The 27,818-nt window shown below is 51.0% G+C and overlaps 1 protein-coding gene across 4 annotated transcripts in view; it reads left to right on the forward strand.

The window, feature by feature from the left end:
- The window catches only part of BSN (bassoon presynaptic cytomatrix protein), a 94,493-nt gene that overhangs the window by 32,594 nt on the left and 34,081 nt on the right, over positions 1-27,818 (forward strand). For 2 of the 4 annotated variants that reach the window (XR_009724513.1, XM_061346934.1), the window contains exon 3: positions 16,688-17,470. Coding sequence is in view for 1 of the 4 variants with exons in the window: in XM_061346934.1 (XP_061202918.1) it covers positions 16,688-17,470 (783 nt within the window). In the remaining 3 variants the exon portion in view is untranslated. Of the gene's footprint in view, positions 1-7,770; positions 7,902-12,719; positions 12,854-16,687; positions 17,471-27,818 lie in introns of those variants that run through there. The other 2 variants (XR_009724515.1, XR_009724516.1) reach the window with 2 other exon arrangements.

Consider the following 27,818-nt stretch of genomic DNA (forward strand, 5'->3'; position numbering starts at 1 on the left):
CATGCCTGCAGGTGTGTTCCTCATCACCTTAATCCAAGCTCGTACCACCTTGTTCCTGGATCTTGCCCTGCTCTCATACCTAGCTCCTCATCTCCGAGGTGTAATATGCAGCCATGCTCCTGGGCAGCCTTATCCTAGGGGGTATGGTGCTAATTGGACTATGAATGGTGGCTGTTTTAACCCTGCTAGAAATGCTTTATCTGGGCTGTAAGCCTCCTGAGCAAGGACAGCCGAAGGGTGGGATTTTCAGTTCTGGATTCAGTTCATGTTGTAAACAGGCAGTGCTGTTGCCTTGGCTTTCCGCTCCGGGTGAAATCAGAGCCAAGTTGTTGGAATGGCTCAACAGGGAAATCCAGAGAGTGAAATGTGGTCGTAATGGGATGGGAGTGGACTGTGCATCAGGTCTGTTTGTCAAAACGAGTTAAGGCATGGACTTTCCATGGCAGTAAACCAGCTGGAAGTCAGTTTTGAAGACTGAGTGGCCAGTGTGTCCCTTCCCTTCCTCCCTTGCCCCCTGCTGTGTCCACACTGCCCATCTTCTGCATCTTAATCAAGCCCCAACTGCTTGTGCAACAGCCCTGCTGCTAGATTGGAGCTCACAGAAAGCCCCTAAGATGGGAGGAAGAGTTCACATTGACTCCTTTCTCACTCCCCACCTGCACTGTCACCCCCTTGCTATGTCCAAGCCATAGTGTTAGACTGGCCAGACCGCTTAGCTGGACACCTCCATGGAAGAGACCTGAGCGATGGGCAGTTCAGATGTGCCCATCAGTGTTATGGAGTAGTTTTGGTGCCCACCTCCCTCCAGCCACCCTCTCCCCTTCTAACGAGCAGGACGCAGCACTGCAGTTACACAGAGACAAGCACAAACGCTCGGGCTCATGTTCAGCAGAGCCCAGATTATTCTGCATCATCCACTCTCCTTATCAGAGCGCTACAGCCGGTGCCTGCATCACTGGCAGCACAGGCCAGCGGAGCTGTGGCAGCGCTCTGCCTGTTCTAATTGCCACAAGCGAGCAGCTCTCTGAAGCCCTGTCCCCAAAGAGCAAAGGAGCTTGTCACTGCACGTAACTCAGCAAGAAACGTGGGCTCGTCATGCGTTCCCATCCTGCTGAGGATGCAGATGTATGGGGTGCACGTAGAATGCATCAGCCAGGTGGGCATGTTGGAGTGGGGGGCACTTCTAGGCTTGCCTCTGGGAATGGGAGCTGTGCTTGGGATTTTAGTTTGGGGTTTTTTCTCCTTTCCGTTCATTGTGGCATACCCTGATGCCTAAACAGATGGGCTGGGGGGAGCTGTGCCCCTGCAACTCCTCAGGTGTGAGGTTCCTCCAAAACCACCTTCATCATGGCTCTGGGCTGCACATGGGTTCTGCTCAGCCCCTCCTGTGTTCACACATGTACCATGTCTCTGCCAGGAGGCATCCCATGTTTTTCCTGAGGCAGTGCTTGCTGCTCCTTCCCCCCATGTAAGCATGATGCCCAGTAGATAAAATACCAGGTCTAGTGGAAAGGTCTGGCTAAAAATTACTGATCTATGCTAAAATTGCCCTTTGGAACCTGTGGAGGGTTGGATTACCTGAATTTCTGGATTCCTCAGTAATAATGAACGTGCTTACTGTGGGGAGAGGCTTGTCCTTGAGCATGCCTGCCTCTTTGCCCCAGTGGGCAGTGCATGCTCTACATATTGCACAACCTTTTGAGCCTTGAGAAAAGCAAATACCCTTGTGTTTGATGGAGCGTAGTGTGGTAATGCAGGACCAGCACTGCTGGGGCAGGGGGCTGCCCTCCTGCAAGGTAAAGCCCAGTTAAACTGAGCCTTCATGTAGTTCTGAGCAACCTGCTCGAGGGGCCTTTGGCAGACGGGGGCATGAACCCTGATTTGGGGGTTTTGGAGTCCCAAATGAGTTCCGAGATGCTGTGCCAGGCCCGCTAATGCCCTGAAATCAGTTTTACAAACTCTACCTTATGTTCTGACCTGCCATATTAATTTTCCAGATGATGAGATTGTGGCTTTCAAATTGGAGAGAGCTTTGAGAAATATCACCAAACAGGCATGCTGCTGCTGCCATCTGTCTTTGAGCTGCTTCTGGGATCCCATTACTTGCTCTCAGCAGACAATTGTTATTGCTTTATTGAATTAGGAAGAAGAAAAGCCAGCGACTTCCGAAATAGCTGTTTTCCATAACTAATTCCAGGTGCTAAATTCTCTCGCCTAATTTGTTGAGACCTTGGGGGTGTGTTGGAATAATGCTTTATGCAGCTCCTGGGCCTGCAGTTTTTACAGGTCTGCCCAGACAAGTCCCATGATCTGATAGTTTTGAAGGACGTGCCATTGGGAGGGCTCTGAACAGCTCCAGCACCACTGCATCAAGTGATCTCAAAGCCATGCCACCACAACCAGGAGCCAACATTGGGTACTAGCTTCCTTTGTGTGAAAAGTGAAGGCTTCATTGCCCTTCCTGATGGTTTTGGCCAGCTCAAGTCTCCCTTCTTCTCCAGCTGATTCCTCTTCCCATGTCCTCCTGCTTCAGGCACTAGCCCCGTGCCACCCAGCCTGCATCCCACTGGGAAGCAGAAGTCTCAGCACAGCAAGACCCTCTCCCTGGGCATGTGGGTTCCTGTGCACTGATGAGCAGCATCCCCGAGGTGATGCTGACCATGCACAGGGTGGCATTTTGCATCCCGATGCCTGTTTCTCCTCCTTGTCTTTCTCTGCAGAGTGCCAGGAGCCAGCCCTGCCAGGCACAGGGATTAACACCAGCAGACAAGGCTGGAGGCAGATAAAAGCTTATGGGAAGATGGTATTTGTTGGGATGTGAAATGTTCCCACCTCCCCAGTGCATGGATCCTGCTGCTTCCCCCTTGCTGGCCAACCCATTCCTTACTTGCCCGATTTAAGGCAGCTTGGCTGTGGTTGCTCGCAGTCAGCACCGCTCTCACCATTCAGCTGGAGGCTTTGATGCACAGGGCTCGAAAATGAGAGGTGGGACCTCTCCAGCTGAACACCCACAAATGGAGGGAGCAGAAATTGCTCCTGCTACCTTGCCTGCGAAAAATGCCCTGTGGGTCCCAGTCAGTCCTGTGGTAATTGCACTGGGCACAGTCACAAGATTTATTGTTTCTCTGCAGAAGTGGTTTCTAATTAGCATTGGAGCAAATCAAAGTGGGGATGAAATCAGCTTGAACTGCACAGTTTGCTCCTCTATAGTTTCTTTCCTGTCTGGATGGACATGGAGCGGTGCCGTTCCAGGTGCACTGCATTGCCTGTCACCCAGTGCAGTGTGCTCCTTGGCTGCAGCACTGGTGGATGGGACATTGCATGGAGGCACATTCAGCACCTACAGATGATGTGTTGAGCTTAGGGCTTGAGTAAGAAACGCTGTAGTAGAAACTGTGCCCCTTTCCAGAGGCATAGGATGGCTTCCCGGAGGTGGCTGTCACAGCTATGATACTTTAATCAAAACCACCCAATTTACAAGTGAGGGAAGGTTGTTTTGGGGTTGTGTTTCTTCTCTTTGCCTGACAAATGAATTTGAGATTTCATTAAACCATGGTTCGTTGCTGCACACCGAGCTGTCGGCTGGGGTGGTGAGGACGGATGCCCTTGCTGAGGAGCTCTTAAACGCTTTGCTCAAACAAGCAACCTGATTTATTCCTCTCATAATTATTGCTTGGGTTGCATGCATCACTGTGTCCAATGCCTCTCCATCTCTCCTTCCATCTTCTCTTTGCAGTGCCAGAGATGCTGCTGTAGCTCAATGGTGGGAGCAGTGTCTCAGGAATGGGGATGCTCCCCACGGTACATGGGGACATGTAGGCAATAAGGAGCTAAGGGCAACATTGAAATAGCAGTTGATGGTGGTGTGGATGCACCAACAGGGTGTTTGGGAGGGAATTCTTGCGTTGTTGGTTGGTTGGGGTTTTAGTTTGTGACAGCCAAAAGCTGCTGCTGCCGTTTGCAGCTCTCAAAGAAAAGCTGAGCAGCCACAAAAGGTGGAGGAAAAGTTTTCCTTCTGTGATATTTCCTTTAACTGAGCCCTTGCTATTTGAACTTTCTTCACTTCTGCAATGGTTTCTAGTTTTGCCATCGAGGATTTGGCCCCTCATTTGAGCAGAACAGACTAGCTTCCATGGTAAGCTTGCCCAGGGTTTACTGGGCTGAGGGCTCCCAAGCAGATGGATCTATGGGGATCCTTTGAGCCCCTCATCAGAAGGGCACCAGAGAGTGTCCCTAATAGTGTAACTTCATATTTTGGCCTGGGTGATGATAGAAGATGCATCCTTTTGAACATCAGGATCCTTTCTCATTAACAGCAGCTCAGATCTCAATGGCAATAATGACTGTAGGTCAGCAAGCAAATTACCATTATTTGAAGGACCAATTTTAATCCTGCTTTGCAACTAGCATTTGTTTTTGAATGCAGGGTGATTGCTATTGTTAACTGGCTTCCAGATAAGTATCCCCTCCTTAGAGGGTATATAGTGGCTATAAAAACCCAATTAATGTGGCTTTATGGGTATCTGTTCACATTCTAATTGTTTGCAGAGTTTTGTGTTAGAATTGGTGTATTTTGCTTAGTAGAGGATGATGACTTATGGGCTGGGTCCAGGTGCATTTGGATGGGGATAGGAATTCCAACACAGAAAACCTATTCTAATTCATTAACATAGGTAGTTGGTGGCTGGACAAGCTGTTTCTGGTGTTTATGGCCATACTTGCAAGCCACTCAAGTGGGTGTCTCCAAAAGAAGGTGAGAGAGGAGGTGGGTCTAGGGGCAGGTGATCTGTAGGCTCCATTGATGGGACTGTGCAGGGCTGAGCTCCTTCCATAGCACATGGTCCTTCAAAGCTGCCTGAAGGAGCAGCTCCTAAACAATGCACAGAAACTGGACCTGGAAATGCAGAAAACCATTAATGGGGTCTGAAGGCCATGGAGGTGCCGTGGAGCCCCAGGGAGAGCAAGACCTGAGATCTGCAGCACAAAGTTGGTGGCCAGTCACTTCTAGGAGACATTTCGCACACTGTGGTCTTGGTACCAGGACATGCTCCCCTGGATGGATGCCTTCTGCAGGGTAGCTGGTCACAGGCTGGTTTTACTGGATAAAAGAGCTGCTGTCAGTGTTTGTGGTCTGTAGGATGGCAGCTAATGGACTTAGACTGCAAGGAAGATTTAGGTTAGTATTTTGGGAATGTTTTTGAGCAGCGAGGATGGTTAAGCCAAAGCCCCTTTATTCCCCCTTTCGCTGCCCACCCAGTAAGTCCACAAGTGATGGGGAGTTTTAAAGCCCAAATTAGACAAACATCTGTCAGCAGCAATGCAGGCTTGTTTGATCCTGCCTCAGACAAAAGATAGAACCAAAGCCTTTTGGAGGCCATTGCAGCCCTATCTTCTTGCTGCTGCAAGACATCAGGGTGAAATCCTGAGGCCTTTCATATGGGTTGGTTGGAATGAAGCAGCAGCATAAACAGAACTCAGATGTGGGAGCGTCTGTTGGGAAGAGCTGGGATTGGGGCAGGGAAGGGCAATGCTGGGTGCCCAGGCTGGAGGAAATGCACCCAGCACCTCTCTTCTGCTTACCAGAGAATCATAAAGATGCTCGGGGTTCATGATAGGACCTCAAGCCCTATAGGAAAGCTTCTTGCATTCATGTGGGGTCACCGGAGCCCGGAGGTGGTACCTGCCCCTCTCACTGGTGGATGTGTGGTTGGTACAACAGTTTTCCCAAGCAGTGCTCAGTGCTGTGGTTCGTTACCCCTCTGCTGTGGGAACGGGCTTTGTCATGGGTTTAGGATTAACCCTCTTTCTGGAGACCTTCCAGGTCTCCCTCTCAGGTCTCTTGTATTTGAGCATGGCAAGTCCTTTCATCCCCCCAGCAATCTCCTTCCCCTGCCTCCTCCATAGTGTTCTGATTGCTGTCCCTTGCGATGGCCCCGGCAGGCCTCCATCCTCCCGTGCACTGCATCTTGCTGTGCTTCACTGCAGCTCTCTAAGCCCAGTCACGACCATCTGATGGAATTCCTGGATAAACCGGTACAGCCAGTTCCTGAGGAGGGGCTTGGGGGACACCCAGCAGTGTCTGGACCAGGAACAGAAGAGGGTGTGTGCTGTGCCTGTCTCCTCCCAGGTGCACATCCCAACTTTGTGCCTATTTAATTCGTTCAGTATTTACAACCTCTGAGCCACACAATAACCCGAGTGAAGGTGTGGGCTGTTGGGAGTGATTCCAGGGATGTTTAGACCTGCTCCAGGCAGACTGTGCTGCTGCTCCTTTGGTAACAAGAGGGGTGTTTTGGGATCGTGGCATCTGCTTGCTTTCCCTTTGCCTCAGCCATAGATTTATGTTTCATAGATTGTGTGGCTAGCTGGATTATAAATTATTCATGGCAGGGAACTTATCGTGTTTATCTGGAATAATTGAGCAATTAAGCCTTGTTTAGGTATGTAAAAAGATTGGGCAATGGCTTGTCTATCTTCAGGCCTCAGATTCTGCAAGAGCATTTATTACATATTTAATCCAGAATAATCAAAAAGGCAGAAAGTGCATTCTGCTTTGATGCATCGATCCACTCTGATACGTTCATTTGCAGAAGTTGTTCATTCCAGCGGCTTCACTCATAAATGTGTATTGGCCAGGATAAATGAGACCTAACTTGGCTCCTTCTGTCTGGAGACAATGTGAGGCTATAACACCAGGTCTGTGACTGTCTCTGAAAGTCCTTTGGGCTATTTATGCAGGAACTGGGGTTGTCTTTACTGTTCAAGAGCTTCTGTCCCAGACGCTTGCTACTGAGTCAGAGGATCACGATCCTCTCCACCCTGACTGCTGCTGTACCATACTGAGATATTGATGCTGTCAAGGTAATGCAGTGTTTGGAGTGTAAAAGCACCTTCAAATATTCCAGCATGTTTAGTTTAGTCCCTGAACAACAGCCATTATCTCCTATTGCTGTAATTGCCCAGGAAGGTTCCCAAAGGAGCCAGAAACTTTCAGACAAGGCTGCAGCAGGGACCACTCATAACTGAATAAATTGAAGCCGTGCAGTAAATGAATTCTGTGTTGCCAATAGGAAACTGGGCAAGTTTATTAAATAGACTGTTCTAAGTCTATTTATTGAGAGCAGCATATGCTCTACATCACCTCTGTACATGGTGTACCACGCTGCAGCCAGAGAAACCCTGTGGCCTCATGCATTTCTCTGCTTTGGGCAGGAGGTACCACTGAGTGGAAAGTTTTGAGCTCCTCTGCTCCCTCCCAGGCTGCTATTTTAGTGCTGCAGAAGACAATGAGTGAGCAGGACCGGAGGCTCCTGTTACTCTGGATGTCTGTCCTTCAGCAGCAGCAGAAGGCAAAGCAAGCCATTAGGCTTTCCTTGACCGAGAGGGGCTCGTGTGGAAGTCCTGCATTACAGAGCGGGAGCGGACCTGGGGCTGCACTTAGAGCACATCAGCGTGCAGAGCTCGAGAGGTTAAAACCTGGGGTGAGTTCTTTGCCATCCTCCCTGACCAGGCCCAGGAGACAGCATCCTCTGAGCACGCACAGATGTCCAAACCTTTCATGCTCTCCTGCGGACAAGGAACAAAGGCTGTCTAAACAGGAGCTAGTGAGGCAGCAAACTGCACAAGAAACATTCCCTAATGAACTGGAAGGACTTGTCCCGTCGCCTCGGGCAGTGGCACTGCTTAGCTAGGCAGTGCCTTGCTTTGGAGGGGGGACCTGTGCTCCCAGGGAGCAGAGGAGCAGCGCTGGGTGAAGGTTTCCTCCTGCCCATCTGCTTCTCTCCACCGGCAAGGGCAAGGAGTGAAGAAGGGGATGGTTGTGCTTACCGAGGAGCTAGCAGCTCGATCGCCGCCTTAGCCATGGGGATGCTGCTGGGGGAGCACCGTGATGGCACAGCAAGGTCAGTTGCAAAGCTGCTCAGCATGCAGTTATAGTCTTTGAATGCTTGCTTCATCTCTGAGTGGTGTGGGCAAAGATCATCCAAACAGCAAGGCACAGGAGCTGGAGGTTGAGGGTCTGCAGAGCCTTGTGTGGGTTAATGCCTCCTGAGGCCCCATGGGGAGAGGAGAAGACTTGCTCTAGCAGCCTTCTCTTGGGAGTGCTAACCAGAGAAAAGGAAGCTGGTTAGGGAGTGACTAATAGGATGAAATGGCACTGTCTGATTCCGCAGCTCGGTTCTCAGGACAAACGCGGTTTCCCATCTGTTATTTACAGTGCAGGAGATGAGTTTGGGGGTTGGTTCCTCTCGCTCGCCAGCAAGCGAGCAAGTTGATTATTTTCTGGCAAGTGTTAGCAGGATGATTGCTGACTGCTTCAGTGGCTTCCCCTTCTGGGCAGGAGTGCTAAGGACTGCGTTTTATTTGTATTGAGATGTTTGAAGATAAAGATGAGCATAAGGTGGCCTTTTTCAGAAGTGCCTCAGTGACCAATCCCCCTGTCAGTTAAGTGCCAGAGCACTCCTAATCGCACAGCTCCTCTGGAGGCCTGGGTTCTCCTCAAACTGTGCTTTAGATTTGGACCAGGAAGCCTCAGCCCACGCTGCCTGTGTGTTTGCATCCGCCTCCTCTCCACCTGGATGCAGGCATGATGTTTGGTGATGTCTTGACATGCAGCATGGCCACAGATACAGGACAGTTCCTGCACCCTGGACAGTTCGTGGTCCTCCAGAGGTGCCTTAGGAGACTTCATCTCCTGACCTTACCCGCTTCCCCCGCAGCACACCACACTTCAGCCTCCCACGGGATGCTTTGCAGGCTTCTCATTTCACCCGCTCGCAGGCTGCACACTGATCCCAACAGGAGCTGTTTTTCCTACCCTCAGCACGTGAGCTTCATGGCAAGCTGTCCCTGCACTGCTGTAGGAGAAATCAGCAATAGTTCTGCTTTAAAAAACAATCCTCCAGCCTTCTGCATAAGACATATATTTGTATCTGTTGTACGTTCCATCAGCCAGTCCGAGATGGTGTGGGAAGCCTTCTCCATGCACTCCCTTTAGAGCCGTCCATGCATCAGCAGCTCTTCCAGGATTTGCTGAGCTTTCCCTGCTATCCTGCATCCATCCCCACCTCCTGCCTTCCCTGCAGTACCCCAGCTCCTGCCACAGCTTGCTGTTGCCTCTGTTCTCTAGCCAAGGGCTGCCTTCTCGCAGGGCCTCTTCCCTTGGGCCAGGATGTTGCTTTAATTGCAGGGGACGTGGCTTTGACAGGTTTCAGCATGACAATATAAAAGGGAAGATGTGCTCCTGGAGAGCTCCCCTGGAGTGGATCCGGGAGGCATGGAGGGGAAGGGATGTTTTGCTGACTGGCTCATTTTGGGAGATGATGGTTCTTCATCTCGGGCAGAGCTGATGAATGGGATGCCCATCAGGACACCCTTAGGCAGACCACTGGCAGCTTTCACAGCTCTAGAGAGAGGCCAGGCTGGTGCAGTGCTCCTCCAGGATAAACCAGTAGCACCCATTAATGAAACCCTTCTTCATCCAGTCAGTGGTCTTGGCATTGAGCCTCTCCATTAGCCTGATTGATGAACACAGTACCTTCATTACCAATTCCAGCTTGGGTTATTCTTATACTCTTCTAGGTCTGGCTGTGCTGGTGCCTGTGAAAGGCAGAGGAGGGAGCTGTGACTGTGGCCTCAGGGTGGATCTGCTGGGTTTTGGCTCCATGGGTGGTGGCTCTGGGGCTCTCAAAGAGCTCCTGCCAAAGACTTGCTGTCTTCCTCTTCCCAAATGGGTTGTTTTTTTCCCAGGTTTTCCAGTTTTGTAGGATATTAAATACACATTTAGGGCAACTTGGAGAAATCCCATGCTCCTTTTCTCCTCCGATTTCCCATAAACTTGTCTTCTTGTTTTTCAGCTTCTTGTGTACCCTATTGCCTCACACCAGAGGAGGAGGACGGGTTGTGTCTTCTGCTGAGCAAAGCTCCTTTGCTCCATCCTGGTCAAAGTGGCCAACCTTTGGTGGGATTGACCACACTTGACTCAAGATGACTTGGGAGCTGGTCTTCACAGCCTGAAATAATCATTTATAACAAGTCAGATGGGCTGTGCTCCTGTAGTGCTGAATGATGCAGGCCTCCTTTGATAATACAGGGTCATATAGGTAGCGTGGTCAGATGGCTTTGGCTGCAGTAAGGCGTTGTAAATGGGTAGAGCTGGTGAGAAACCATTTAGTCTCAAGTCTCCAAAGTCTTAAATGTGGCCATCTAATGCTGCTTTTTTTGGTTTTATTATTTTTATGTAGTAGGATTGCACATCCTGGGTGACCTCCAAATGGTCCAAAATAACCAACCTTCAGCAAAGACAGAATTACCCTTCATTATAATCCTAAATTTTGGCTCGAAGAGATCTTGGATGTTCACTTAAGTCTTTCTGCTTACAGCTCATTTTAAAGCTTCCCCTGCCTTCTGCAAAGGCTGAACTTTATACTGGAGGTACTTTTAGAGCTGTATTGTCTTACCTCAGGAGAACAAAACAAGCTGTACATCACCAGCATTCCCTTGCATCTCCTGGTAACAAATCCAGGGGATGGGCTGCTTCCATCTTGTTTCCTAAAATAGGTGGTGTCAGAGTAGCTTTAGAAGCATTATAAACTCAAGCTGTCTCTCTTGTTTCAGATGGTTTTTAACTGGGTGCTTTTCTTGGGGGTTTTCTAGAGGGATCCTTAAGCTGCAGCACACAGGGATGCTTTTTGGTCCCCTACGTGTACCTCTGCAAAGCCTTGCTCTCCTCTGCTGCATCCCTTTGCAGAGCATCAGGATCTGACCCACCATGCACGTGCCCATCTGTAATTCTTACTGGTCTGTAAATCTGCCCCAGGTACAGCCAGCATGTGCTGTGTATGCTCCTGCTACCTTTGGCATTTTAGGGAAATGCTGATTGGAAACGTTTTCACTCCTAATGGGATTTGCAAATGGTCCATGCTCACAGCTGCAGGGTGGCATTGAGAGGGGGAGGCACATCTGGCAGTGGTGACCCTACAGATGCTGCAGGTTGCAGACCTGCCCATGAGCTGGGGAATAACAGGATTTGGGAAAGGGTTTAGAGGAATATTCTGGGATGTTGCGGGGGTCTGTGGTGGGAAGGGTAAGGCTGATGGTCATGGTCGCACTGGGCTCCTGCAGGGCTGGGTCAGCTATTGGGTGTCAGTAAAGATGAGATGGTTCAAACTTTCAAAGCTCTTGAGATCAGCGTGGGTATAAAATGCCCTATAGATGAAAGGCCTGCAGGCTTCACCTCCCTCAGTCTTCTGCTGAGCCCAACAGCATGCGTATAATTTGCTTTAATGGTTAGAAACATCTGCTGTTAAAAGTGATGCTTAATATATTTGGCTTCCATTTCCAGTCATTAGTTCTTCTTATGCCTTTTTCTGCCTAATTAAGAACCTTTTAGTACCTGATATTGTTTCCACTGAATGTGCTGCTATATCGTAATCAAGTCGCTTCTTAATCTTCTCTTTGATAAACGAAAAAGATCAACCTCTTTAATTCTCTCATTTCAGACATTTTCTGCATCCATAGAATCACTCTTGCAGATCCGGTCTCTATCTCCCACAGTTTTTTACTAAACCTCCTTAAAATGTCGGTGTGGAAGAGCTGGGGGGTCTGGAAGGAGTTCCTTGGTGCTGGAAGAGGAGGCAGAACCACCTCCTCCCTATTACTCCAGCTCTCGGCTTCCCACACAGAGCAAGTGCAGGTTTACCAGGCAGCAGGGACTTGTCTTTGTTGCTCTTTATCGTTTTACCTTAAATCTGCCTTGTGAGTGGTGTTAGCCATAGTCAGAGGAAGACCTCAGTGAGAGGTACACGAGCAGCGCTGAATCCTTGTTGTCTCCCAGACCAGCCAGCTAACTAGTCTGAAAATCCATTTAACATACTCACTATTTGTATTTTACAGCACTTTTTATTCTTGGTCATCATTTCATACGTGGTCAAAGCACCTTTGGACACCGAGGATATTGCTTCTGTGCCTTACTAATATCAAATGTGCAGAGAATAAATTCAGATTTGCTTGCTGTGACCTATTTTACCTAAAACCACATTGACTGGCATGTACACATGCCCTTCAGTTCTCTGCTGCATGGATCCAGCAGTGTCTTTCTGTCTTGGACAGATGTGTGGCTAGCTGTCCCCTTCAGGCCATACCTTTGCCTTCTTGGATACTCAAGCAGACTCTTCCGGTCTTGTGAAATCTCCTCTTAAATACAAACATCAGCACGCAGCAATTTTCTTTGCTCTCTTGGATCTCTTGGATGCAGAATTATTCAGATCTGCCAAATTTCAATCTCTTCTGGTGCTGGTAGATGTTGCTGAATGTTCTTGCCGATTGCTAAGGAGTTGGAAATGCTTCATCCTTGTAACGAGTGTTATCCTGCTTCTTCCCAAATGCTCAATGACAGTAATTACAGCACATCTGCCAGATCTGTCTCATTAACAGCTTTACCACCTCTACCCAGTGATGGACCCTTGTCCTTTCTAGGATGGCCTTTGTCCCTAGTGCCCTTGATCAGTCCTTCCTACTGCTCCCCAAGAGACTTTTTCCTGAAGTTCCTTTATTTTCACATGCTTTAAGCACTTCACAGCTTTTCATGTGCTGAGTTCTGATATTTGCTGATTTTCTCTTTCTAATGGTGCTGTTTTGCAGAGCAGACACCTTCACTTTGAGCCCTTCATTGAGGCATCAGCTTGCATTCAGAACTGTCATCTGTGTCCCCATTTTCTTTGTGTTTTTCAGTATTTCCCCCAGTCCCATTTCCTGGGGTGGAGGAGGATAGCATGCCAGCTTCAGACTATTCAGCAGAGCACAGTTTTACCTCCCTGGTTTTAGAGTATAATGGTGTCTTCAGCATTCTCACCAGGTGAGCTGGAACTCTAGTTTTCAGTAATGTTGGGTTTTTCGCTTCTCACCGATAGATGTTTCATTCTGTTGGTTACCCTGACTGTTAGCAGAGATGAAGTAATAGTAGGGTAAATTATTCTTTCCATATTCTTGGCCTCTGCTTCTCTACTGTTTCCTGAGCATCTTCCCGCTGCATGACGAGTCTGCAGGGAAGAAGAGGACAACAATGCCAGCCAAATAAATAGTTTAATCTATTTCTTTGTCATATTTGCTCAGTTCTCCACCAAGCAAAAAACTTCAGGGGTTGGATTGGTAAAGTTTTACACCCAGACTTTTCCATCCTCTTTTCTCTTTCTTGGGGGAAGGATCTTTGGCAATGATGACTTGGCCCTTCCTCTTCACTGTCTTCCCTCCGGGATCCTTTAAGTCCTCTTTGATCTGTGTAATCCACACATTGTGTCACCAGTTGCATCAGCAGAGGCTGGTCAGGCAATTTGAGATAATCCCAACTAAATTTACATCTCAAATGCTCGCTCTGGGAGAGAGCTGCCCCACTGCATCCCTGCAGCTTCCTCCTGCTCCTCAGGACAGGCGCTCTTCAGCAGTTGCTCACCAAGTCACCGAGAGAGATTTGATGGTTCCTATCCCATCTGAAAGCCCCCTGGGTTTTTTCTGACTTGATCACATAAACTGGGTTTATTGTGGTAAGGGAGAAAGCTCCAGTCATCATGTTGCTCCCAAGCCCTGAACTCAGGAAGATCCTTGTGGGCTTGTCCATGAGCCATACTGTAGCTTGTGGACCTGGACATGGTACCTCCTGGTGCCTAGGGAGCAGTTCTTCTGCACAAGCCTTGCCCAGGGGCAAAGCAGGAGCATGGAGAGAGGGTGAACCAGCAGAGCTGGAGCTGTGAGCTGTTTGGTATCCACCAGCAGCACTTGCTTCTTGCTAAAGCTGGCAGACAGTCAAGGGCAATCAGTTGAATTCCCTCTAGTTTGTTTGGAAGTTTATGCAGGAGAGCAGCAAAGTATTTTTCCCGTTCCCAAAACTAAGTTAAATCTTGTGCCAGGTTACAATAAATACAGACAAGATGAACCCAGGAGCGTGGAGCATCTCTTTTTTCATGTACCTTTTTGTTATGGTCCCTTAAAATCTAGATGCAAACAGCCCTGATGGTGGGTTTGGGAAGATCTCCTCTTGCCCAAGTTTCTTCCTCACCGGAGGGTCTTAAAGTGTGATTAAGGAGATTATGTGGAGAGGGAAGATTTGCATTTCTCAGATACTGGGAACTTTGTAGGGAAAGAGAACCTCAATAGAAAGGATTTGTTCTCCCTTAACTGGAGCTGATGGGGACGGCAGGCAAAGCTGCTGGGATTCTGGGGGGTGTTCTGAAATAGAAGAGCGGGAAGAAATTCCAGGGGGTGTGAAAGCAAAAATAACCCGCGGCATTCAGTGTGTCAGAAGGGAGACAGCGAGACCAGGAGCAGTTCTATAAACAAGAGTGCTATTTTCAGAAGCTAACGACGATGTGGATGGCTCGGAACAACCTGGAGAGCCGGTGATGGAGAGCGGGATTGCTGCGGGGAACGGAGGCTCTGCCTGAAAATCCTCGAGCAGAGGCTGGTGGGGATCGCGGCGTGGGAGCTCCGCTAGCGCAGCACAGGATGCAAAGAGCACAGGGCTGATGTGCAGCCAGGCTTGGAAGGCTTTGCTGGAGACGAAGAGGCAATGCAGAGCTCTCTGCAACCCAATGAGCTGGGCAGGGAGTGGGCAGGGGATGCTTGCTCGTGCACTCTTCTTTGATTTTAATCCATCTTTCCTGGTTGTGCTGAATTGCCTCTATTTGAAAAGTATTATTTGAAGGCTTGGCTTTATGAGAGCCCCCCTGGGGGGAGGATACCTGTAAAGTGGGGCTCAGGGCATATCTGCCTCTAATCTTGGGGACTTGCTGCCCTGTCCCATCATAGGATCTGGAGAAGAGAAGGCTGTGTGGAGACCTCATAGCAGCCTTCCAGTAACTGAAGGGGGCCTATAGGGATGCTGGGGAGGGACTCTTCATTAGGGACTGTAGTGATAGGATAAGGGGTAATGGGGTAAAACTGAAACAGGGGAAGTTTCGATTGGATATAAGGAGGAAATTCTTTCCTGTTAGGGTGCTGAGGCACTGGAATGGGTTGCCCAGGGAGGTTGTGAATGCTCCATCCCTGGCAGTGTTCAAGGCCAGGTTGGACAAGGCCTTGGGTGAGATGGTTTAGTGCGAGGTGTCCCTGCCCATGGCAGGGGGGTTGGAACTGGATGATCTTAAGGTCCTTTCCAACCCAAACTATTCTATGATTCTATGATCTGCCAAAAGACCCAACTGCATCTCTGCAGGCAGCTCCTATGAGCAGGAAACAGTCAACACATGCCTGTGACTGCAGCACAAGGAGAAAATAAAACCCAGTAGCCAGGCTATGAATCAGTTGTGCAGCACCCAAAAGGCCATGCACACCTGGAGAGATGGGGCAGAGCGGGGTGGCTGAGGCAGTTAATGTCTCTGCAGGGGGGATTAAGCCGAGCCTTGGGGGTGATGCATAACTCTGGGATGAGGAGATGGCTCCTGAATTGAAAGGCAGGAAGATCCCCATCTTGTGCAGCTTATGCTGGGATGTGCAGCCCCAGGAGAGCACAGGGGCTGGGAGCTGTTGGGTGCTGTGTGTGCAGGTGCCCATGCCAGACTGGGTGCCCTTGTCCTGTGTGCTGCTCTGGTTCTGGGGAGCTCTCTGGTCATCTTTGCCACCCTGGTTGCTTGCCTCAGGGAAACCTCCTTGCAGTCAGACCTGCAAGTGCTGCTGGCTGTGCTATATGTTAATATTTGCACAGGCGCTGAGCATCCTGGGGGCTGCTGGTATGGGAAGGCTCACAGCTTTCATATGGCCTCTTTAATTAACTTAATTCAGACATTAGGGTGTGACGGGGAATGTCTCTCAAGGGGGGAAGCCTTTCATTTAGCACCACTTAGCCAGGGAGCATTATAGTTTCCATTTGCATCCCATAGTTCTTTGTGGTGAGAGTGGGAATTAACCCTGTACTGCCCAGCAGCACAGATGCACTGTGTGAGGGGAACCTGCTCTCTGCTGGCCCTTAAGGGCTGCAGCACCAGATTTTTGCGTGGGTATCACAACCACCAGACTGATTCCAGAAGAGCCATCTCTGCTGGCCTTGGGGAAGCATCAGGCATCTCTTAGTGGGTTTTCCTCTGGGAAGTGCCTGGCAAGAGCAGGCAGCATGCCGGTGCTGGGGAGCACTGCGGTTGTACACATGTGTGATAGCAGCATCTCTCTGTACGCCTGCAGACATTGCTCTGGTCACCAAGTGGTGCTTGGAGAAGCTGTGGCTGCTCCATCCCTGGCAGTGTTCAAGGCCAGGGTGGATGGGGCTTGGGGCAAGCTGCCCTAGTGGGAGGTGTCCCTGCCTGTGGCAGGGGATTGGAACTGGATGAGCTTTAAGGTCCTTTCCAACACAAACCAGTCTGGGATTTGATGAAGTGGGAGCAAAAACAAACGGGCTTTAGGGAGGTGGTGGGGCCAGGAGCAGAGCCCATCACTAGCAGCAGCTTTACAGCAGAAGCTTTGGAAGCAAACCAATGCTAATTAAAGCTTGCTCTTGCACCGGCATGTTGTGCCATGGGTACCTGTGACAGATGGAGTCTGTTCACCATGACTGTGAGATATTTTCTGTGGAGAACATGGTCCCAAAATGGTTTTCAGGGGTTGCTGCTTGTTCCTATGTCTGCACAGGGCTTGTCTGGGGGAACCTCGGGGTGTGCTGGGCTTGCCCACTGCTCACTGCCCGTGTCTTCTCCTTGTCTCACAGGTGAAGGAATGGTTGTGCTTGAACTGCCAGATGCAGCGTGCGCTGGGGATGGACATGACCACTGCTCCTCGCTCCAAGAGCCAGCAGCAGCTGCACTCTCCTTCGCCATCCCCATCCCACTCCCCGGCCAAGCACCCGCCACCCTCGGCTGCTGATAAGACCCCACCGGCCCCCCGCACCGTGCCGTCAGAGCCACCCAAACCTCACCCCACCACACCACAGAGGGACCCGCATGGCCAGGGCCAGCCAAAACCTCAGGAGGCGGCCAGGTCCTCCCCACAGCATCAGCAAGCCAAGCCTTCCCCCTCCGAGCAGAGAAAGGCAACAGGAGATGCAGGGGCAAAGCCTGCAGCCCCGACCCCGGGGGCTGGAGCACAAGAGCAGCCCCAGGAGGGGCTCACAGGGAAGCTCTTTGGCTTCGGGGCATCCCTCCTGACCCAGGCAAGCACACTGATGTCTGTCCAGCCAGAGGCCCCCCCTCCGAGCCAGCCATCTCCTGGCAAAGTGCCTCCAAAAATCGTCTTCAGCGATGCCAGCAAAGAAGCTGGTCCCAAAGCGCCAGGGGCACAGGGCCGTGCCGGGGCCGCTCCAGCCGCGAAGCCGGGCAAGCCGGAGCAGGGTGTCAAGCCAAAGGAAGTGCCGAAAGCGAAGGTCTTGTGCCCCCTGTGCAAGGCAGAGATCAACGTGGGCTCCGGTGAGCCCCCCAACTACAACACGTGCACAACGTGTCGGCAGCAGGTCTGCAACATGTGTGGCTTCAACCCCACGCCTCACCTGGTGGAGGTAAGGGGGCTGTGAGGGTGGGCGCATGCTGATGGGGGGACGGTGCTTTTTCCTTGCTTAAGATGGAGAAAAGGTGCTGAGCTCTCTTTCAAAGGTTTAAAGCCTTTAAGAAGCTGCTGAAGCGAAGTCCTTCCTGGGGGAAGCACTAAGGCTGGAGGCAATGGTCCTCCACCTCTTGACAAAGACATGGATTTCATATGTGTACACTGATTTCATGCTGGTTGCATGCAAGTAGAGCAAGGGGTGGTTGTCGCTTGGGGCACCCCAAGCAGTGCCCAGTGCTCCCCAAAAGTGTCCAAGGGTGAGGAAACAGAAACAGGTCATACAAGGGGGCAAAGTCACCAACAAACATCCTCCTCCTGGTGCTGCAGTTGGGACAAGGCTGGTGAAGGATGTTTTGGAGCTCCTGCATCCTCAGATGATGAGGGTACAAGGAAAATGGTGATGGTGGGGAAGTGGCAGGACCTCAGCAAGAGGGTTTTGAGTCAGCTGGAGGCACACAATAGCCCACTGGAATTCGTTGCCCTGCTCCATTGTGCAGGGTGCATGGGAATGGGCTGAGCAGAGGATGCATGTGGAGATGTCCATAATGCTGTTCAGATGTGAAATGGCTGGGGGTTTGCAGTCTGCTGTGATGGAGTGCAAGGAGAGGAGATGGGAGGTTGAGGTGGTCCACGGTCCACCCGGTCTCACCAACCACAGTCAGCAAGGTCTCTGAATTGTTGTGATGCCCGCCCAGATGATCTTCCCAAGCACCAAAAAGGCACCATAGCCTGGAGAATAGTGCAACTGGGGTTCAGCTGGAGCATCCTCTCACCCCTTCCACCTTGGTACTTAGGGAGGAAGATCTTCCAGACCCTTGGAGAAGGTTTCTGTTAAAGTCTAGACCAGGTTCAAGATGCTTATGAGAGGAGGCCTGGGGCTTTCTTCTGGAAGTGCTGCATCTCGCAGCCAGTAAGACACAAACTGTTATCACCAACACTTGGGAAAGTTAATAGGAACTTTAAATGGCCAGAAGTAGTGTTGCTGATCTTGGCTCCAGTCCATGGTGGATAATTACATTTTCTGTCCCTAGCTCCTCCCTGCAGTTTCAATTACACCTGGTAATATTCTCCTCTTCCTGAAGCTGCTGCTGTTCATGGTGGAGGAGAGCCGCTCTGCGTGTGCAGATGCAAACCCATCAGATGGCCACAGTACATGATGCTGTTTTCATCAGAAACACTCTGCTTGCTGCTCCTACCGTTGCTTCCTTCCTACCCTGAGGCTTGGGGGAGAAAGGAAGGTGTCCAGGTGTTTAGTCCCTTGGGTCGGGCTGAAGCCCATGTCGATGCGCCCCTGGGCAATGATGTGTTTCCAGGCTTCAGAAAGCTCATGAGTTGGTGAAATAGCTTTAATGTGCTCCCCTTGGAACCTGCCTGTTTAATTAATTAGAGAGTTAATTAGGGGTTGGGTTGTACCCAGTATCATGGTGCTCTCTGCAGGTACCACAGGAAGGTGACCTCTCCCCAGGATCACTAGCTAACAACAGGGATTAAGTTTCAGATTGGGAAGGCTGGGCTCTGTCTTGGCTCCCTCAGCTCTTGAGCAAATGCCTTCAGGCACCCATGGCAAGCTCACCCTTGCATGTATGTCCATCTTAGGGTTCCTTGCTGCTGCTCATCACTCTGATACCCACGTGCCTTCACGCAGAGTGAAGAGCCACAGCAAGGTCCCACCTGGGCTTTGCAGTGCCTTGGGTTTTGTTTCCCTTTACACAGCATCACCGTCTGGCTCGGAATGGACGTGTTGGTTTGGGGACTTATTTTCTGAAGAGTTGAGGACGAAAAGCAACACTTGAGCTGTGGATACCCTCAAAAGCATTCTGAGGAAGGGCAGGCATTGGGAGATCCGGTAACACAGTTGGGCTTTAGGTTTGCTTGAGCTTCTGAGAAAACTGCTCTGTGTTCTGATCCTCTTTCTGCCTGCAGCTCGCATGAGCTTGTCCCAAGCCCTGAGAGTCATACAAATACCAGAACTTGCTCTTTGAAGTAGTGAGGCTTGATCCATTAATTGCTTTATGAATGAGGACCTTGACTGGCATCTGCCCTTGCAAGCTGTGTGGAAACTAATGAGGAGATGTGGGCCTGGGTCTGTTAGGTGCGAGCTGCGGTGAGACGAGCAGCGCCCGTGGTATGTGCCACTGGAGCCGGGACAAAGTCTTCACCTCTGGTTCAAATGGTGGGAGTCCCGGGGAGGGAGAGGGCACTGGGCCATGGTGGCCTGGTTTTTGGAGGAAGGATGGAGTCTTGCAGTAAAACAGGGCTAAAAGGGTGTGTGTTCTGCAAATAGAATTGCATCGTCACTGCAAGCAGTCGAGGCTTTGTCACAGCTTCATCTGTGAACTTCATTGCAAAATCATGTAACCAGAGGGGGGAAAAGCCTTTTGGCTTTTAGGTAATTATTTAGATAATTATTAAAGGTAATAAATTATCTTTAGGTAATGTTTGCATCCTTGTACAGGACAAGTATTTTTGCTGACTAGTGCCAGGGAGGCACTAATGAACTGGTGCTGAGGGAGACCGCTCTCCCTGTATTAGTGCAGCTCGGTGGGAGGCATCACTCAAACTGAAACTGGTACTTACTGGGGGGCTGAATGACCCCAGTAGTATGATGGGAGCCAGAGGGCACACTGGCAGCTCTGCTTCTCTAGTGACCCCATCTCCCTGGTGGCATCAGGCATAGTGCTGAAGGTGAAGAGCATCCTGACACCCACTAATCCTAGTTAGCATGTGCTGCGTTCCAAATTCATTGTGGCTCTTGAGGAGCAGTCCCCACAAGTGGCTGAGGTGAACCTTGGAGGGAGCATGTGGCCAAAGCAGATCTTTGGGAAGGGGATAGGGAGGTATGGAGGAGCTGCCTGCTAAAGAGACCCCATGAGATGTACGAGCCTGCTGGTGGAGGTGAGGCTGTGTTAGGATGTTGCCTGCTGCTGGAAGCAGACCTCCTGCTGCATGCCTGTGTGTGTTTCTGCCTTGCCTATGGGTGACTAGTGGGATGTGACCGACACATGGTCAACGTCAGGAGGGGCAACCAGTCAGACCCCATGGCCACTTTCAGCAGCAGGGGGGGTGGGAAGTATTGCTGTCTGGCAATCATTGTTATAAAATGGGGGAGAAGAAAATGGAGAATGAAATGCAGAAAGCAGGGAAATCTTTTCTCTGATCTGCAGACCCCTAAAACTCCTGATTCCCCTGGAAAGATGCATTATTTTTAGCCCATGGTATTTTCATCCCCATCCCACTCCCGATCTAAAGATGGAGTCAGAGGCTCTAGGTCCTTGTCGTCCCCTCCCACCCTCTGCAGCCGCGTGGGGAAGTATCCAAGGAGCTGCCTCCTCCCGAGCCCTTCGTTCAGCCAAGCACACTCAAACCTAGCAAAAGAGAAGAAAGTAACTCAAAGTGCTGATTTTCTGTGGAGTCACTGGCTGCATTGCATAGGTGCTGAGACACCAAAAGGAAAGGGTGACTTATACTTCCCTCGTTGTCTTTGCACTGCCATGGGCTGAGTGCTCATGTAGGCCAGTCTAGGGGAAGAGCATCTCCTCTGTGAGCAGCTGGGGAGTGCCTCCAAGTCGAGAGCTCTCATGAGATCCACCAGCAAGGCTGGGTTTCCTTTGGCTCTGGGTCTTGGTGGCCATGGTCAGAAGATGCTGGTGAGGACTGGGAGCCTAGAGCACTTGAAGAGCTCAGGTACAAGTGTGGCATTTTGGCAGGAGGAACGCGTGGGCTTCCCATGGCTCTGGAAGCTGTGGGTGAGCAGCAGAGAGCGGAAGCCAAACGTGTGCCTGACTTCCACTTCTTCTGCTTGTTCGCCATCATACATGTTACCCAGCTTGAAATAAGTTGTTTATGTGAATTACCAGGAGCACAGGTGCCTGGAGCTTCCTCCCACCTCATCACACCTCCTCCAGGAGCTGGCTCCTGGAAACGGCCCCATGAGCTGTTCCCAAGTCAGAGCTGGCGCTTTGGGGCTCTCCCAAATTCCCTACAGCCTTAGCCTGGTGACATTCAGGCAGGCAAGAGATTTCTGCTGCAGTAAGACTGGGCACGGGGCTGTCTCGGTGGGGATGTAAGAAATCAGCCTGTTCATGGCAGAGTCTGCTGCAGGAGCAAGCGACCTGGCAGGAGCTGGCTTGCAGTGTGATTGCCATACGCTTGCACGATGCTCTCCTGTAACCCTGATTGACCCCACTTGACTCCAGGGGTTTTGTGTTAAGGAACGAATGCACTATGCATGTTGTGTTACTAAATAAGCATGGCAGGATGCCCCTTTGCCTAATTAACTAGCCTGAAACAGGAGTGGTGACAAGCTTTATTGAAGAGCGCTGCTGATCCCTGGCTGCCAAGCCATGACCTCCAACAGTAGCCTTTCCCCTCAGAAGGGTCCTCTTACTGATTTGTGGTACTCTCCACACCACATCCACATCCTAAAACTGCATTGCTTTCCTTGCTTTCCCTATGCATTACAAAAGCATCCTTTAATAACAGTTGTGTTGTCATAGGCCTGCTGCTCCATCTCCCTATCTGCTCTCACCAGTCAATGCTATTAGGTTCCTTATTATATGCATATGATATCCTGGATTATGATATCACAAGTCAACAAGATGCAGGAGCAGCGTTGGCTTGAGTCCTCTGTGAGACATATTCTTCTTCTGCTGGTCCCCTCGTACGTGCAGCTAGGTACAAACCAGCCCATTCAGGTGGATTTGTTGTGAATCACCGTATCAAATACATTCTGGAAAGCTCTGGGCTTCTCTTTCCGTCACGCTTCAAGTCCTCCTGCTGGGCAAAATTGGGCCCTGAGCAGAACAGCTCCTCAGGGTATGATGCTGCACTGCTCAGGTTTGAGATGCTGACGCTGAGGATGGGGCTGAGCCTGCCCTACTTGCAGCGTGGCAGCTCCTGCGCTCGGCAGTGAAAAAGGAGCTCGTCTGTAAGAAAGGGAGCTCAATTAGATGGAAAAATCCTCCATGAGATGAGCCTTTGTGCAGAGCAGGGTGTCGCTGCCAGGGGATGGGGTAGAGCAGGGAGGCTGAGGAAAGGTTTTGTGCCAAAATCATTTTGGTGTCAGCGCGTAGAAGAGGAAGAAAGCAAGCAGAGAGGAGCACTGGGCTCCTGCCTTGTTGCAGGGCTTAATGGTAGCTACAGGTCTGTGTTGGACCCCCGGTGTGCTGTGCCTCCCTGCCCCCTTGCAGAGGGTCCCTGCTCTCACTGGGAATGTAATTAGCGGGTAGCTGCCAGCCAAAGAGGATTAGCCAGGTTAAGAGACTGTCTGCGGCTCAGCGCTGTCCCGCGGTGGAAATCCCAGCCCTGGGCCTGGCGTCTGGGGCCACGCATGGCTCCTGGGTGGCCCTGTTGCCTTCTTCCAGGGGGAGAAGCAGGATATAGGTGCCTCAAGAACACCCTGCCTCCTGCCCTCTGGAGCAGTGCCTGTGTTGGGGATCCCACAGCTCGCCACCCCAAAGAGCCCCGTGTTCTTCCTCCGTGTGATGCTCCACGTGTGAAACCGTTCCCAAAGAGTGGTGATGGGGCAGGTGGGTAACAAGGAGGGACAGGCACTTATAGAATCCAGGTTCTGTTGTTTTTACTGGGCCCAGAGGGCCGAATGGTATTGATGGACACGCTCTGCAACCCATGGTGTAGCAGGGAGCAGCTGTTGTCAATCACCCTCTTGAGGCTGTTGTCCCTGGAATAGGGTGTCTTGTGATGACAGCTTCCCCAGGGCTCTGCTGGACTCTGAGGTGGCTGGGACCCCTCTGGGAGCAGGGGGAGAAGTGAGGTGCCACACTGAAGGGTCGGCAATGTGTTAGACCCCAGAGTCTCCTGCAGAAGGAAGAGGTAGGCAGCGGTGTGGGCACAGAATGCAGCAATTCCTGGGTTTCTCCTCATTTTTGTGTAGAAATCATCATTTTTAACCCCCCCCCCCAGCCCCAGGGGTGTGAGTATTCAGGTCAGTCACATGGAGTCAAGTCAAAGAGTGCTGTGGATGCCAGTGCGAGATGAAGCTGGCTCGCTGGCGTGAGCCCTCGGATCTCATTACAGGCTGGTAATTAACAGCTCACTGGGACTCAGGGGTTTGCTCTGCTGCTGTAATTAAGCCAGCTCCTGCTGCTGGGCTGGGCAATGCCAGGCTCCCACCAACTCCTCCTTGTCACCACAGGGGCTGTGGTGGGGCTGGGGTCAGTGGTGACGTGGAACCCGGCACACTGATCAGAGTTAAGAGTGGAGTCCCATCACGTGGGTGATGCACAGCATCCATGGGTGTCCCATCCATGCTTCTGCAGTTGTCGCAGCCCCTCAGAACCCCACTGCTGGTTTTGCTGCAAGCCTCTTTAGATGCTGCCTCTATGCCTGCTGCAGACTCTTCTCTGCTGGTTGTGCTCTGGAGGTTCTAGGACTGCTCCAGATGCTGGGCTTCGCCTTGCTGAGCCTGCTCCCAGCTTCTGGCCACTTACACCATTACCTGAAGAACCGCTGTTCCTTTCCTTAATCAGAAGCAAACCCCAGAGCTCCAGATTCTTTTCCTCCCTTAGATGCACTTGCATTAACAGACAAACATCAGCCGTACGTGAACCCTGCTGATGAGTGCTTCAGAGGAGCCGCTGCCTGCACCTGCAGGTTGTTTTCAATGGCTCATAAAACCAAGTTATATATTCAGAGGGGTGACAGTGGCCGCACGAGGTGAGGGAGTTCTGCCATCGTTGCTTCTAAATGAAGATATATTGGAAGTGAATGATGCTTTCCTCATGCCAGGCTGGGTTTCCAGAGCATATTTCCTGTGCTGTAGGACTTGGAGCCACTGCCTGTTGTATTGCTGTGCTCCGGGGCCAGCAGTGCCAAGGTCTTAGTCTGCAGTGTCTTGCCAGGAAGGCCAGTGGGTATGTCAAGAGCAAAGCCAGAGGGCTCACTGTGGAGCAGGCAGTGCAAAGATTTGGGCTTAGAACAGGAAGCTCTTTGGGTCTTGGGGAGTCAGTGTTGCTGCTGTGGACCAGCCCATGCTGCTGGAGGTCAGGTGGGTACCAGGGCAGATGTGATGCCTGGATCTCCATCATAGATGTCCTTAACAGCCCCTAAGCATGCAGGCAGGTGTCGTGCTAGCTCTTGGAGCCCCCACCTTACTGCTGACAGGCCAGCATTCTCCAGGAGGGTGCTGTGGGCAACCCTGCAAGACTCAACATCTCGCCATGAACTGCAGCAGCATCACTCACTGCCATTAGTGGCAAGCCACCCCCCGTTGCTCCTGCAGAAGGTAGCGATGAAGAAGATGGGCATAAGGAGGAGCCTGCAAGCCCTGGGGGAGCAAGGGCTGCTCTGGCCCTGCCAAGCAGGGTGGGAGGCTCTGCCAGTGCCTGCCACAGTTCCAGGCTGGGAACTCGAAGGGTGACTGGTATTACCCTGTTAGGCAGCAGCATGGATTTAGTTCTGTTTTAATCGACGGTGAAACTTCATCTGTACAGTATTGATTGTGGTGTTTCCTAGAAAGTGCCAAGGAATAGTGTAAGGAAATGCTTTTTGCCCATATAACACGGATAGGTCTTCATGCCAGCTTTGATTGCTTTTCCCAACAGACACTTATCTTGGTGGGTGTTGCAGATCTTCCTCTAAGGGGTGATGGTACTCTGTCCATGAGCCTCAATGGCACAGACTTATCCTTGAGAAACTCACGTGAGCCATCCTCAGGTGGATGGAGGGGACTGTGACCTTGCAGCAGGGATGTGGAGACAGATGTACAGGGCTATCACTGCGAGAGGATTTGATACTCTCACAGGTCGAGTGCTCTGAATACTGAAATCCACCAAGGGAAGGAACGGCTTGAGTAACTTCCCATCTCCTGACTGAGGTTTCACAGCTTGGAGCTGCTCTAGGAAAGACTTGAGAGAAGATCAATAACTTCCCCAGCACTCCTTGTTGGGGACTTTCTTGACCTTGAGAAGCTTTAAAAAGAGTTACTGTTGTGCACATGAAAGGTTGAAGGCAACAAAAATAGGCAAAGTAGAAGTACAGGGAGGAAGCAGGATGAGCTAAAGCTGCCAGTGTTTCACAGATCTCGGAAGGGTTTCTATATATAAGTGCTGGAGAGCAAAGAAAAAAACCCCAGTTCATTCACAAAATTCAGGTGAACCTGGTTCTAGCACAAGATCTGCCTCTGCTCTTCAAGTCAGACCTGGCAGAGCCTCCCATGCCTTGAGGAACCCCTATGCCTCACTGCTGATTTGGGCAGTGTCACCAACATCCACTGCAGGACCAACCCCAGAGATGTCTCTGTTGTAGCTCATCAGATGAGTTGCACTTGCATGAAGATGATGCACATCTGAGTGGATACCTTGTTCAGGTACACAGCTGGCATGGTAGCAAAGTGAGAGGTTCCTGTGGCCTCCCCCTAAACGTGTGCCAACTGCAGTAAGAGCAGGAGATGCTGGAGGAAAGGAGGGAAGGGGGAGTGTGATGTTAGAGGGGAGTATGGGAGCTCTCAGCAGAATGGGGACTGCCTGGACCCTCATTCTTGCTCATGCTGCATCTTGTATTGAGCAATTAGTGTCTAAAGAAGCTTGAGAGTAGTCCCCAGCACAGGGACTGGTACCCAACATGAGTAGGTTATTGCCATCTCTGCCCTGGGAGAGGTGGTTGTGGGATCAGAGTGGCCTGGGGATGCTCAGAGACCTCCAAGTATGCTGTATAGAATTGTTTCTGCTTTAAGGGGTAGTGTTGCTTGGGTCTTGTCTGTGACACTCAGCTTGGTGGGATGGCTTGTTGGGGACTGGTAGGACACAGTAGCACGGAGCCTTGAATGGAGGCTGGGCTCCTGTGTCACAAGCAGGGGTTGGAGGAGATGGAGAACGTCTGTGCATGGCCCACACTGCTCTTACAAAGACAAGAAGCCTGTGAAGGGGGTCGTGTTGGAAGGGATCTTTGGAGCAGCATGCTGTGAGCAGCACCATGGGGACTGGTGGTGGAGGTGCATGGTCACCAGGCAGGTACCTGCAGCAGACAGCAAGGCTGGTGGGGCCATGTACATCAGAGTCTTGCTCTGAAGATGTGGGCAGAGAGAAACAGCTCTTTTTGTTGGAGGTGGTGAGGGGGTTTGGCTGTTCAGCTCCCATTTCCACCCCTTGAGAGCAGGCACGAATTATCCTGGTGTGCTCCTCGCAGGCCATTACACAACCTGGATCTTTCTTCTTTCCTCTTATTTTTTTATGCTGTGCCATGTTAGTACTTTATTTGGGAACATGTTGGAACACTTAATCGAGCGTTTAATTGGCTTTGTAGCAGTGGATTTCTGAGTGGGTTGAGGAGGAGGCTGCACTGGAGATGCTCAGTTTTCCAGCTGTGATGGGAGCATCTCAGACTGATTTTGTTGGTGTTGATCCACCTCCTAAAGCACTGTTGTTTCTCCTCTCCTGGTGAACATACTGGCATTTTCCAGTTGTTCCTTCCCCCCCTCCCCTTCTTTAGCATCTGGAAAGGTCCATGGAACAAAATTAGAGTGAGGAGAGGGGCTGCCAATGGTGAAGTGTGTGTCCATGCTGGGGAGGAAGCCCACGGTGATGCTGATGATGGGATTACCAGCTGGATGAGCATTGATAGCTCAGGCCAGGCTCTTGTGTCAATTCACTCCTCCCCACATAAACCCCACTGTTGTTAAAGTCCATGGGCAGCACAAACCCCTGTTGGCAGCACAGCCTCCTGATGCTGGGGTACATTGATGCTGGACACAAGCCCAAGCATTCACCAGCCCCATGCATGTTAGTGAAGGTTGTGTCCTTGTCCAAGTGCCAGCAGGACCCAGAAGACGGTGTTGTTATATCTGCAACTCAACCACTGTAGGGTTTCACCCTGGTTTGGTGATGTTTCACATACCATGGGTTCAGCATCCAGTCCTCGCTGTGTGTTGGGGTGCCCTATTTTCCTGACGATGTGTGTGTTAGGACAAGCCATGCGAGGTGAGCACTGCAAGATCCCATCTCCTGAGTACACTGAGTGTTGGAGAAAGCGCCTCTGGGCAAAGGAAGACAATCTCTGCAGAGAGATGGCTTTGTGAGTGTAGTGACATGTGAAAGCTCAGGAGTCAGCAGCAAGGTGTTCATTTCCTTTCCCTGTTAAATGGCCTTGGGGCTTTGCTGAAGGGACACAGCTCTGTCCCACCAGGGTGCTGGTACTGCCAGGAGGTGCAGGATGGAGAGCTGAGCCCTCACCATCATCCCTCTCTTTGAGTCTCCCTGCATCTCAGTGTGAACTCTGCTCTCTCTTTCCCCCCAGCTGGAAGGGAAGCCTTGTGTAATTAATGTTGTTGGGGGAACTGGGCCTCTGCT

Source organism: Neopsephotus bourkii, unplaced genomic scaffold (genome assembly GCF_033783945.1).
Source record: "Neopsephotus bourkii isolate Nb327-2 ecotype Australia unplaced genomic scaffold, CSIRO-AGI_Nbou_v1 NB_284, whole genome shotgun sequence".
Classification (NCBI taxonomy): Eukaryota; Metazoa; Chordata; class Aves; order Psittaciformes; family Psittacidae; genus Neopsephotus; species Neopsephotus bourkii.